The 12,562-nt window shown below is 46.1% G+C and overlaps 2 protein-coding genes across 2 annotated transcripts in view; one reads left to right on the top strand and one right to left on the bottom strand.

The window, feature by feature from the left end:
• Positions 1 to 7,878, top strand: part of LOC139580712 (cytohesin-3-like) — a 30,727-nt gene extending 22,849 nt beyond the window's left edge. Inside the window, exons 10-13 of the mRNA XM_071409649.1 lie at positions 2,714 to 2,790; positions 4,362 to 4,433; positions 4,582 to 4,736; positions 6,232 to 7,878. Coding sequence (XP_071265750.1) covers positions 2,714 to 2,790; positions 4,362 to 4,433; positions 4,582 to 4,736; positions 6,232 to 6,304 — 377 coding nt within the window. The 3' untranslated portion in view covers positions 6,305 to 7,878. The remainder of the gene's footprint in view (positions 1 to 2,713; positions 2,791 to 4,361; positions 4,434 to 4,581; positions 4,737 to 6,231) is intronic.
• A 62-nt stretch (positions 7,879 to 7,940) lies between these two features.
• The window catches only part of LOC139580709 (ubiquitin carboxyl-terminal hydrolase 42-like), a 34,154-nt gene continuing 29,532 nt past the window's right edge, over positions 7,941 to 12,562 (bottom strand). The window contains exons 12-18 of the mRNA XM_071409640.1: positions 12,405 to 12,561; positions 11,665 to 12,324; positions 11,466 to 11,542; positions 9,942 to 11,069; positions 9,468 to 9,835; positions 9,234 to 9,349; positions 7,941 to 9,082 (exon numbers count right to left, since the gene is read on the bottom strand). Coding sequence (XP_071265741.1) covers positions 9,282 to 9,349; positions 9,468 to 9,835; positions 9,942 to 11,069; positions 11,466 to 11,542; positions 11,665 to 12,324; positions 12,405 to 12,561 — 2,458 coding nt within the window. The 3' untranslated portion in view covers positions 7,941 to 9,082; positions 9,234 to 9,281. The remainder of the gene's footprint in view (positions 9,083 to 9,233; positions 9,350 to 9,467; positions 9,836 to 9,941; positions 11,070 to 11,465; positions 11,543 to 11,664; positions 12,325 to 12,404; position 12,562) is intronic.

Consider the following 12,562-nt stretch of genomic DNA (forward strand, 5'->3'; position numbering starts at 1 on the left):
GAATACTTATGTAAATGTGATATTTCCGTTTTTTACATTTTTAATAAATTAGCAAAATTGTCTAAAAACCCATTTTTGCTTTGTCATTATGGGGTATTGTATACAGATTGATGGGGTAAAAAATGATTTAATCAATTTTAGAATAAGTCTGTAACGTAACAAAATGTGGAAATAGTGAAGGGGTCTGAATACTTTCCGAATGCACCCTATATAGAGAATTGGGTGCCCTATGGAATGCATCCTCTATCTATGCCCCCATCTCTTTCCATCCCACCGGCTGAGCTTGCCAGATCATTTTAGTTCCAGTTTTCCTCTCAGTTGCAATACGTTCGTATGCTAATTTTAGCATCCCTTTGGATGGAGCTACCTGATGGAGAAGCTATGTTTTTTATGACGTAGTTAAAGGAGTCATTACAGCAGCCTGTCAGGTAGTGAAATTAGTCATTACAGCAGCCTGTCAGGTAGTGAAATGAGTCATTACAGCAGCCTGGCAGGTAGTGAAATGAGTCATTACAGCAGCCTGTCAGGTAGTTACATGGAAGCGACTGGTTAGAGCTCTGTAGGTGTACTCTGCTGTGACTCTACTAGAGCTCCCCTCTATGTGGAACATCAGCATAAATACATAAATCAATGTCAGGTTTTGACATGATATGACAGGCAGGCTGACATCTGTGCTCCGAGTATTGCATGGGAAATACAGTGAACTGCAGGGGCCCCCGTATACCTATTTTAGAATGTCAGCATGTTTGTACAATATGTAAACAGTGCATTTCACATACAACTCTAGGATTCTATAGCACTCTATAAGTAAACTAATAATAATATACTGAGTGCACAAAACATTAGGAACACCTGCTCTTTCCATGACAGACTGACAAGATGAATCCAGGTGAAAGCTATGATCCCTTATTGACGTCACCTGTTAAATCCACTTCAATCAGTGTAGATGAAGGGGAAGAGACAGGTTAAAGGATTTTTAAGCCTTGAGACATGGATTGTGTGTGTGTCCCATTCAGAGGGTGAATGGGCAAGACAAAATGTTTAAGTGCCTTTGAACGGGGTATGGTAGTAGGTGCCAGGCAGACCGGTTTGTGTCAAGAACTGCAACGCTGCTGTGTTTTTCCTGCTCAACAGTTTCCTGTGTGTATCAAGAATGGTCCACCACCCAAAGGACATCCAGCCAACTTGACACAACTGTGGGAAGCATTGGAGTCAACATGGGCCAGCATCCCTGTGGAACGCTTTTGACACCTTGTAGTTTCATGCCCCAACAAATTCAGACTGTTCTGAGGGCAAAAGGGGTTGGAACTCAATATTAGGAATGTGTTCTTAATGTTTTGTACATTCAGTGTAGTACAATGTATTATTATTACTTATAATTACATGGATTATTGACCCCTTGCATCATTTTGCATCAAATAATCCTTATCTGTACAACTGTAGACAATTATATGTCTGGATTTATCTACTGATTGAGACTTGACTCAAGGAGAGAAGGGTGAACCTTATTGTGAGGAGATATTCTTCTTGAAAAAAATGCAATGTCTGAGAATTGTATCTTGTTACTCATTCTGTTCTTCACACTCCCTGGTCGGTCGGACAGACAGACTGGCTTTGGCTGCCTTCACGGTACAGAGAGAGCGATTCGGCCAATGGAAAAAGAGCTGAGTTTAGACTTTGATGAATGCTTCTAGAAATAGGCCCAACATCCCCATTTTGAATTGTTAGTACTTGAAGTATACTCATTACAGCAAACACTTGAACTTGTTAACATTGATTAGTTTACAGAAATGCAGAATGAGTAATTGTCCCTCTGTATCTTTTCACTTTATATCCATAAAATATTTAAATAAATTAAGATGTGTCACTTAATTTGAGAGGCAAATGTCTTTATTATGTAGTGGGTTGGGTATACTGTCACATGCCTAGCCACCCCTGACCAATGAACCATGCTCCCCAGCTCCGGCTGAGCCAACGCAATGCCGTCACACGTGAAAGGCTGCGTTTCTAGGATTCTCCCCCAAATTGAACACATATTTTGACTGTTTTCACAAGCAATACCGCGCACTGCTCAGGGCTCTCTGGGGACCGGGAGGGGAGGCTGGGGGGGGAATATTGGACCCCTGATTGAATCAGGTTAATGGGCAGACTGCTGATCAGAACCAGATGTGGCACGTGGAGGGGTGGGGTTGGAGGGAAGGTTGGGGGTAGGAGGGCTAGGATAGCGTAGGGTTAGGGTACTCCTCCTAAGGACTGAGGGCTGGGCTATAGGCTAGTCTGTCTGTCTCAACATTGAGTCTCAATGGAAATATGCATAACTGCTTTTGCATTGAAATGTGTCTGAGAGAAAGGCTGCGCTGGTTGCTTCAACGTTAACACTAAGCAGCCTCCATCTTACACCCTTGTAGTAGCTTTTCTATAGTATTGTAAAGGCCCAAGTGATTACTGTAGCATCCACATGTAGCGCTGGGGTCTATTCAGGCGGGTGTAACATTACAGAACATTCAGATAGAAATGTATTGCGAATGTAGAATATAGGGAATCATGTCAGCTCTAAACATGACATTTCTATCTGCAATACTAGCAGTATCATCTCATTGGCTGTGTAGCCTACAACACTGCCTCTCCGCATGGCTTGGCCATTTGCTCTTGTCTCTCTCTGTGAGGATGTTACTATGTTGTTACTCAACATGTCTGGTATGTTTCTCTGCAGGTGGAAGAGTGAAGACCTGGAAGAGACGGTGGTTCATTCTGACTGACAACTGCCTGTACTACTTTGAATACACAACGGTAAGTTAGCGTGGGGTTTTATCAATACTGAAGAGAGAGAGAGAATCATAGGCAGACAGTCAGAGAGAGTGGCTATTGTATGTCATTTGTAGCCAGTCAGCCACACCACAGCCAGTCAGCCACACCACAGCCAGTCAGCCACACCACAGCCAGTCAGCCACACCACACCACAGCCAGTCAGCCACACGTCAGCCAGTCAGCCACACCACAGCCAGTCAGCCACACCACAGCCAGTCAGCCACACCACACCACAGCCAGTCAGCCACACCACAGCCAGTCAACCACACCACACCACAGCCAGTCAGCCACACCACACCACACCACAGCCAGTCAGCCACACCACACCACAGCCAGTAAGCCACACCACAGCCAGTCAGCCACACCACACCACAGTCAGCCACACCACACCACAGCCAGTCAGCCACACCACACCACACCACAGCCAGTCAACCACACCACACCACAGCCAGTCAGCCACACCACACCACAGCCAGTCAGCCACACCACACCACAGCCAGTCAGCCACACCACAGCCAGTCAACCACACCACACCACAGCCAGTCAGCCACACCACACCACAGCCAGTCAACCACACCACACCACAGCCAGTCAACCACACCACAGCCAGTCAGCCACACCACACCACAGCCAGTCAGCCACACCACACCACAGCCAGCCAGTCAGCCACACCACAGCCAGCCAGTCAGCCACACCACACCACAGCCAGTCAACCACACCACACCACAGCCAGTCAACCACACCACAGCCAGTCAGCCACACCACACCACAGCCAGTCTGTAGCAGATGCAGCCCGGCCCTTTGACCTAAATGCACCCCGATCCAGCAATTAACACGATGCATGGAAAACATCTGGGAGGTCTGCTGCACATCTGGCCTAGCCCAGACCCCTCCCCCATTACCCTACACATACACACGCTGACACACACAAACATAGGCACAAACCAGCACACCCACACACACTGCTTAGAGCCCACCCCCCAGCACTGAGCGCCCAGCCCAGTCCAGTCCCCGGGCATCCCATCCCTGCTGTGCTCTCTCATTAAGAGAAAGACTGTGGACGACAGGGGGGCTGTTCTACTCTGTTCTTCAAGGTCTCCTCAGCTTCCAGACTACCCCCAGACTCCCATCCTGCAGAGCCTCCCAGACACAATAGAAATCCACTGTAGCATTGGGTTACTTCTCCCCTAGGTGCACTACTCTGTGTGACCTCAGTGTGAACAATAACAGTATAGTACAGTTGTAACGTGTGTAGGATACAGACCATGTACAGTTAGGAAGTTACTTAGTTTTCCTGTCTTTAGTATGACTGATTTATACACCCTTATGTGTATATAAAAACTATTTGTAGTTATTGAAACACCCTTACCAAAAAACAGGCTTCTGGTAAACAGTTGAGGCACACTATTTCGTTTTGCCAAAACTTGCAGGAAGTTTGCCACAACAAATTAATTTATGTAAGGGCAGCTGCATAAATCAATTGGCATATAACTATATGCAGTGTGTTTATATATTAAATCATGTATTGAATGTGTTCTTTGTGTTGTCTCCAGGACAAGGAACCTCGTGGGATCATTCCTCTAGAGAACCTTAGCATAAGAGAGGTGGATGAGCCCAGGAAACCTGTAAGTTCCCCAAAATATGGAAAGAAAACAATGCCTGAGAATGGGCTAATGAAATGAACTGGATACTTAGTCTCTGTGTACTTTCCACTTGAATATTCACCCTAGCTAATTATTTATCTCCCTCTCTCTAACTCTGTCGTCCAATCAGAACTGTTTCGAGCTCTACAACCCCAATCACAAGGGTTCATTGATCAAGGCGTGTAAGACTGAGGCGGACGGCCGGGTCGTCGAGGGCAACCACACAGTGTACAGGATTTCAGCGCCCACCACAGAGGAGAAGGAGGAGTGGATCAAATCCATCAAGTACGCTTTCGCTGTAACCCACCTAAGGTTTTTGCCCACCATGTAAACACAACCAAGAGTCTGCTACGAGACACCAGTGGTTCTCAACTCACCATGATTCAGTGACAAAGCTAGGATTACACCAGTATGTATTCACCGGCGCTTCTTTGAAGATACATTCGTCTTTACACAAATAGCACTATGACCATGTGTTTCTTCCCACGTGTGAACTTTTTGATGTAACTGTGTGACTCACTAACGCATATGGCTGAGAGGCTAACTTTCTCACAGTGTGCGGTAGATAAGACTGGACTCAGAGTTGATCTGAGCTCTCTGGAGGTTAAATGGGTTTCCGTTTGATAAAGCCCTCTAGATTAGCCTATAGACAGGAGAGCTAGAAGACACGCAGTACTCTCTTTCTCCGGCACTGCCTCAATTCTTTCCTCTGAGTGTTTTTGCCAAATCCAAACCATTTATCATACACAAATGCTGTCTTGTTAAGGAGAAAAATGCTCTGTTAAACTGGACCCAGAGGGTGATTGATCATAGCTCCTCTCAGCTGAGCTTTCCAATGATCGATATCTGAAGCAGAAATCATATTATATGATACTCTCATCAGGCATGATGATATAGAAACACCATTAGAATCAACAAAATAGATTTTTCTGCATGTTCCACAACCTTACTGGCAAGCTTGTTTGGAAGTAGTGGATGCCATACACAGTTAAGGAGATTTGACAGGGAGACATGTCAACTTCAGTTCTGCAATTAATACTTTACATAGGGTGTTGGACAGGGAGTTTACAGTGGGAAACCAGTGCCTTTCCTAGTGCATACCAGCCCTGTATGAAATCACAGCTGTAGGTCAGGTTTATAGAACTCTTCTATGTGTAGTTGTAGCTGTGAGACTGTGGGACAGGGTGGCAGACTGACTGTGTGCAGAACAGGCCAGGGTTGCTTTCGCTCACATACACACTCTCTGTACCCTGACTCAGCTTTAGGTAGTCTCCTCTGTGGTTCGCATGACACACACACAGAATGGCCATTTCAGCATGTCCTGTGTTCCTACTGCCGGGAAAGCAGTGAATTACTCAACCCTATTACTGTCCCGTTGGGGTTTGTGTGTGAAGAGAAAACAACAACCAACTCAGACCGGACGCAGGGCTTTTCTCAGTAATTTAATGGACCACTATGGCTTTTCCCTCTTCAGTCTTCAAGGGAATATGGGGGTGTATAATAGTCTGCAGTAATGTACCGAAGAACAAGCTTGTTGAGACAGCTTTATTGTGTTACATCTATGTTGATAGAGAGGTACTCCTTCAGAGGAGGCTGAAAAACATGAAACCAATTGCAATGTTTTCCTTGGACGGGTGTAGGTTAGAATGTGAACTGTGCCGATAACGAATATAGTAAAGCTGGGGAAACTATTCCCAGACCTGCTCACAAAGGCCTACACAGGCTACTGTAATACACAACCATTGTTTATTTTTCATAACCAATCCATCTCTTTCTGCAGAGCAAGCATCAGCAGGGATCCCTTCTATGACATGCTAGCCACAAGGAAGCGGAGGATAGCCAATAAGAAGTGAGGAGAACCTGACCACACCCACCCTATCATCAGTGACACCAGCATGGACTGCCATCGTTCCAGGAGACAGGGGGGGCCTCACACTCAGCCCAGGGACAGGAGACATGGCCACAGCAGACCCAGATTTTGTGGGGATTTGACTTTGGATGCAACACGTCTACACTTCATCAGTATGGATAAAGGACAAGTAGGGAAGGGCACTTGACATTTTGGTTATCAGTTTCTTTTCAGATGCATGTGTGAATGCAATGCACACAACTATAAATTGTATAATGTGTGAATGTACTGTATTGTGAAAAGGACAATGGTCTGGAGCAGTATGTATGAGGCTGTGTGGGGCCTCCCCAATGTCCCCATACAGACGGCGCTTTCCCCAACCATCGAAGCAACATGGACATCTTGGCTAGCTCCACATTGTCCTCTAGTGGGTGAATTGAGTATGATTTCAATGTCAGAAGAACCTCAAACCTTTAGGAATCAACGGGTCAGATTTTCACCTGCAAAACGACTGATACAAGTAGTGTACAATAAGAATTTGTTTTCTTTCCTCTTGTTTTATAATGCGATACCCAGTTGTTGCCAGTTCATATTAGATATCACTATGGTCTATGTAAGGTCAAATGTGAATTCCTGCAGAGTTATAATATACTGTATTAATAATACATATTGTCAAGTTTGAGTTATTCAAAGCTAGTTTATGTATTGATTCAAAGTCCACTGCTATACATTTGTTTTTCATATTTATTTTCTCTAATTACAAAAGTGTATTCCCTTTACATTATATGTACTGTACAGTTTGTTTCTGTAGCATGTAAAAGGTTATGGCTAGCCTACACCCGTTTGTTCACATTTCAAAGTTGAGCATTACAGATTACATACTCCAACTCCTCACATTTCTAAAATAAACAGATAAATGTAGCAGCCAAGCCAGTTGGGTTTTACATTGGAAGGTGTCAAGGTGAAAACTGGTGGCTCTATTCACTCTATCGTAGAAGTCAGCGTTACAGCGTGATGGCAATGTTCCCGCGTTAGCAGAGACTGGGTTCACGGTAAACGCTGCATATGTCGGCTCAATTGGAAATTACCTCAATTTATAGAGCGCAAAGTAAAACGCTTCAGCGAAAAAGATTGACTAGAGCCCTCAGGTTTGGATCTACAACGCCCCGTTGTGAGACTGACACATGGAACTTTACACAAGTCAAAAGTTGTGTAAAAGCTCAGGAGAATCTCAAAATGTTACAGAAGCCTTAATGTTATGAGGATTTTGAGTAAAAATACCAGATCTTCTTCTGTGTAACTGACCAGCCTGATACCTACCCAGCCATCTATTCTTTAGGTTATAGCTTCCACACGGTCTATTGTATGTGGATAAGAAATGAGTACACAGGTCCTGTTTTGAACTCCCACACTGTCATTGTGTAACCTAGAAACAATATGAAAAAATACCTAACCACTGTTTGCCCTAAATCCAAAGTGTTTCAGTCTATCCAATTAAACAATCACTCATATACAATCTTTTTTACCAAAAGTCAGAAAAATGACTCCATCCTTCCAATAAAATGGCAGAAACTTTTCCCCATCTGTGTACATCCCCAATCAATCAACAGCATTCACTGAAAAAAAGAATAACAATGACATTAAATGTATTAAGGCGTTTTATATACCTTGTACAATGTATAAATTTGACATGCTATTGTAGAACTAGAAATGTATTAACAACCATTTACATGTTTGTCTTTTTAGGTAGAAAACAAAGCCATCCAAGCAGACCAAAAGCAGATCATCATACTGTTCTACTGACTTATGTCCATAGAACACCGTCTAAATTATGTCGTGGGAATTCTAAAACAAAAAAAGAAATTCTACATTGGTATTCCTGATACAGGACTGTTTTAATGTATATAAAAAAAAAACTGATAGTACAGTTCAAAATTAAATTCACAGTATTCTTTTGGACGCTATAAAAAAAATAAAAACAGGTCCACAGCCATAAGTGATAACATGATTATTATTATGCTTTTTAAATCCTTGAATGACTTAAGGATAGAAATGATATCTCAGTGAAAGCGAGTGAAGAGGGGGATGTAGAGGGAGGGAATCTTCTCCAGTGACAGGTTGAGAGAAAGAATCGTAGGCTTGAGAGAGAATTTTAAAAAGTAATTGAAAGCAACAAAGAGCTGGCAATGTCCATCAGAGTAGATGTGGTAAGTGCACACGTAGTCACCACCGCCCAGCCGCATGGGGCCTGGGCCAGATCATTCTCTTCCAGACGGTCCTCACTCCTCCATAACGTTTCCCTCCATTTTCTTTTCATCAAAGCAAAAACCTTTTTTTTTTAACCAACAACTCCAGCCATACAGATATGGTGACAAACTTGCAGCCAACTGAAGTCATATCAAACAGGTCATCTCCTAGGCAACAACAATAGTCGTTCGATTATTTAACCAAGTGGTCAGTTCTCTGAGGAGGAATAAGTCTCATTTTAACAAAGTCCTGAGTCTTCCACTGAGCAGCAGTTGAGATGGTTAAGCTCCAGGCTTCTTTTTTGTTTACAACGTGTATATATTAATTATTTTTCATAAAATGTCCATTGAGTAAATTAGAAAAAAAGAAAGAAAAAAAAAACTTTAAAAAAAGAATCTGGTAGAATCTTTAAAACATTTGTGTGGTAAAAATACAGTATATTCCCAGTAATTCAGCACCACGTTCAAATATTCGGGATGACATTCCTGTTGCATTTCACTTTTCCATAAAGGTTGATTTTTACAGTATTCCAAGTCTGCAATGGGAGAGAGATGTGTTACGTTTGCATACAGACCCATTACAGTATCTAGATGATAAGTTGAAACCGGCTACTGTTTCCACACATAAGCACACAGTCAAGCATAGAGATTCTCTGAGTAAGACAGACGTAAAAGTAAGACACTTACATTGTTCTGTTTCTCTCTGGTCAAACAGAGAAAATCTAATGTCTAAGGTCATTCATTGTACAGTCCATTGGTAGAACATCCGTGGGAGTTTCCATTGGGTCGACTGAAGCCATTACCTACAACAGAAAAACATATTACGGTCAAGATTATTGAACAGTTACAAACTGAAAAATACTAGTGGACCTGATATCTATAGAAACCATTGTATGGTTTCTAAATCAGCTCGTTTCTTACCTGTGTGCCCATTGAGGTGGTGTTGCGATGCGTTGTGAGAGGTTGCTGTTGGCGATATATTGCGAGAGACGAAGCGGTCTTTGTCGTCGTCATCGGAGCGATGGTGTTTCTCAGGGTAGCTGTTGTCAGAGCCATCATCATCCTGGTAACTTCGCTTCCTGCTCGCCCTCCCTTCGTCACTGCTGCTCGCCCTGTGACTTTCCCGGGGGGCGTTGGGGTCACGGTGCCCCTCGGAACTCTGGGTAGAGCGGGACTTCTCGTCCTCCGTGTCAGTGTCGTGCCTCCTCCTCTTCTTCTTCTTCTTCTTCTTGTGTTTGGAGGACCTGCTGCCGTTGGCAGCCCTGTCAGAGGAATCCACGTCAGAGGTCCTTGAAGAAAGAACACGCAGGTCAGGGTTAAAGTAACAACTGAATTAATTGTCTATTATTGTGGAGGCAATAAAATACACTTAGAAAATAAATATGACTGCCTTACCCATTCTCTCGACGCCTAGCTTTGTCCTTGGACTTCTTCTTGCTCTTCTTGTGTTTCTTGCCCCGACGCTCCTCAAAGCTGTCCTCTCTCAGAGGATCGGGTCGTTTCTCCAGGGCTGGTCTGGCTGGGGAAAGGTCTGGGCTAGTGGGGGGCTGACTGGGTTTGGTGTTGGAGCTTAGTGGGGTGGGCAGGGGGGTCTCCTCCTGTGAAGGGTAGTAACCCCTCTTACCGTCACCCCTGTCCTTACCTTCACCCCTCTCCCCCCTCCACCTGGAGCATCCGTGAGGCTCCTCTCTGTGGGGGAGGCTGTGCTCCCTCCTGTCCCTCTCCCTGTTCTCTCTGGGTCTGTGGTAGTGGCAGCGGTCCCTGTCCCTGGGGTGGTAGGCGTTCCTCTCCCAGCGACGCTCTGACTCCCAGTGTCTGTCGCGGCTGGCCGAGCGATCACGGTACGACCGGTGGTGTTCACGGTCTCGGTGGTGTTCTCGATCTCTGTGGTCCCGCCGGTGTCGATAGCGGTCTGAGTCACGGTCCCAGTTGCGTTCACGGCTCATGTCACGGTGGTACCTATTCCTTTCTCCGTCTTTATCCCGGTCAGAAGAGTACAGCCGGTCTCCATCCCTATCGCGGTCCGAAGAATATAGTCGGTCTCTCCCCTTATCCCGATCAGAAGAATACATCCGGTCTCTTTCCTCTCTGGAGCTGGGCTTGCCGTCCAGCCGTCCATCCAGCCCTGCTGCTGGGCTGTTCTCAGTATCCCTGACGTCCTCCCCAGATCTGCTGTGTGGTGCTCCGAGGCCTTTTGTGGTCCCCAGGCCTGGTCCAGAGAGGGGCTGGGAGAAGGCTGGAGAGACTAGGGTTTTGAGGGAGTGGGGGGTGGGCTGGAGGGGTAAGGCCCCAGGGTTGGAGGTGGAGCTGGATTCCCTCATGGCGTCAGTAGGTGGCTTAGCGCCAACATCGGCCAATGAGGATGGCGGGTTAGCAGTGGTTGATGGTACGTGGTGAGGGAGGGGGTCAGAGTGAGTTTTAGTCCTTTTCTCTGGGGTTGGGGAGAGGTGGCTGTCGCTGTCGGCACTGTGGAGGCTCTGAGACGGGCTGTCCTGGCTGGGGGTGGCATTATACACCTCTTTGCTGCAGAAAAAAAACAAGTACATCAATAACATTCATGAATTACTGTATATCAAAATGATCATGAGAGAATCTGATAAAACAAAATAGGTAAAACATAATCTAATGCTGCGTGCACACAGGTTATTGCTGTATGGTACATCTCACGTAGTCTTCACAATCCATGCACCGCATCACAACAAAAAGTATCACGCTACACATTAGCAGCTTTTTGTGTGGTTTACTTCTGGTACTGCACGGCAAAGCAACGCATATGGCACACTGCACGCAGTGCCACGCACCACAACCTAGTCTGGCAGATGAGTCGCAGCAGTGCAGATTGCTTCCCAATTAAATTAACGGACTTCTGCCAGAACACATAGTTTGACGCAACCGGTGTACACGAGGCGAAACACTCACCTTGTGCCACTGTGGTGAGACTCCGCCCCATTAGAAATGCTGGGACCCAACCCAGGAGACGGTACATGACCGTTGACCTGCACAACAACACACACACACAGATAATACACAGCTGCTTGTGTGTGTGAAAATTCTGCAAATGTGATTTGTGGATTCAAGTAAAGTATTTAAATATGTGTGCGTGTCTCGACTGAAGTACCTTCTCCGGGTGTTTGATGCCATTAACTTTGTGGTGTCCGTTCTGATGTCCGATCTGGCTGAGTTTGGAGAAGCCGTTGGCCCCGGACCCGTTATGGTGCATGGTGCCCTGGCCGTTACTGATGCCGTTGGGCTTGAGGGCCAGCACTCTGGGGACGGGGCCGTAGACGGCCCCTCCCTTCCTCCCGTTAACGTGAAGCTTGGTCGTGCCGTTCTCCAGACCGCTGCCTCCCTCCTGGTCAGACTCCTCCGATGACTCCTGGCCATACGGCACCAGGAATGAGGCTCCATGACCGTTTCCGTTCACGGAGGGCGTACCGTTTATGCAAGGAGCCCGGGGCGCGGACATGTCTGAGGTAGTCTGTGACGAAGAACAGGAGGACGGCTGGGCGTAAGAGGAGGATGATGATGAGGAGGGGCGGATCTGTTTGCCCTGACCGATGAAGAAGGAGAGCTTCTGGCGCTTGGCAGTGTCAGGGATACCTGTAGGACGGCTTAGAGAATGAGAGGAAGAGGAGGATGAAGAGGAGGAGGAAGAAGAGGAAGCGGAGAGCAGGCTGTAGCTAGTCTTGCCCATGCTGCTGCCGCCACTGCTGGTGCTGGGCTTAGAGCCAGAGGGGAAGTCCCTAAGGGAGCCGTTCCCATTGATGTGAAAGGTGTTCTGGGGAAAAAAGACAGTTATTACACATGTTGCTTTTGAACAAAAGATTGTGCAGAGGCTAGTGTGTGTTGAGGCTGTACCTTGGCCATGTGTGGGGGCAGCTGTGGTCCTATGAAGCCAGTGTTGGTGTGTCGTGGCCCAATGTTGACCCGGGGTGTGAGGACGGGGCGGGGGGACGACTGTCCAGGGGGCCGACTCATGTGGTTGTAGTCCCCTCCGTTCTTAAGATCAGGTGACC

This window comes from Salvelinus alpinus, chromosome 7 (genome assembly GCF_045679555.1).
Source record: "Salvelinus alpinus chromosome 7, SLU_Salpinus.1, whole genome shotgun sequence".
Taxonomy (NCBI): domain Eukaryota; kingdom Metazoa; phylum Chordata; class Actinopteri; order Salmoniformes; family Salmonidae; genus Salvelinus; species Salvelinus alpinus.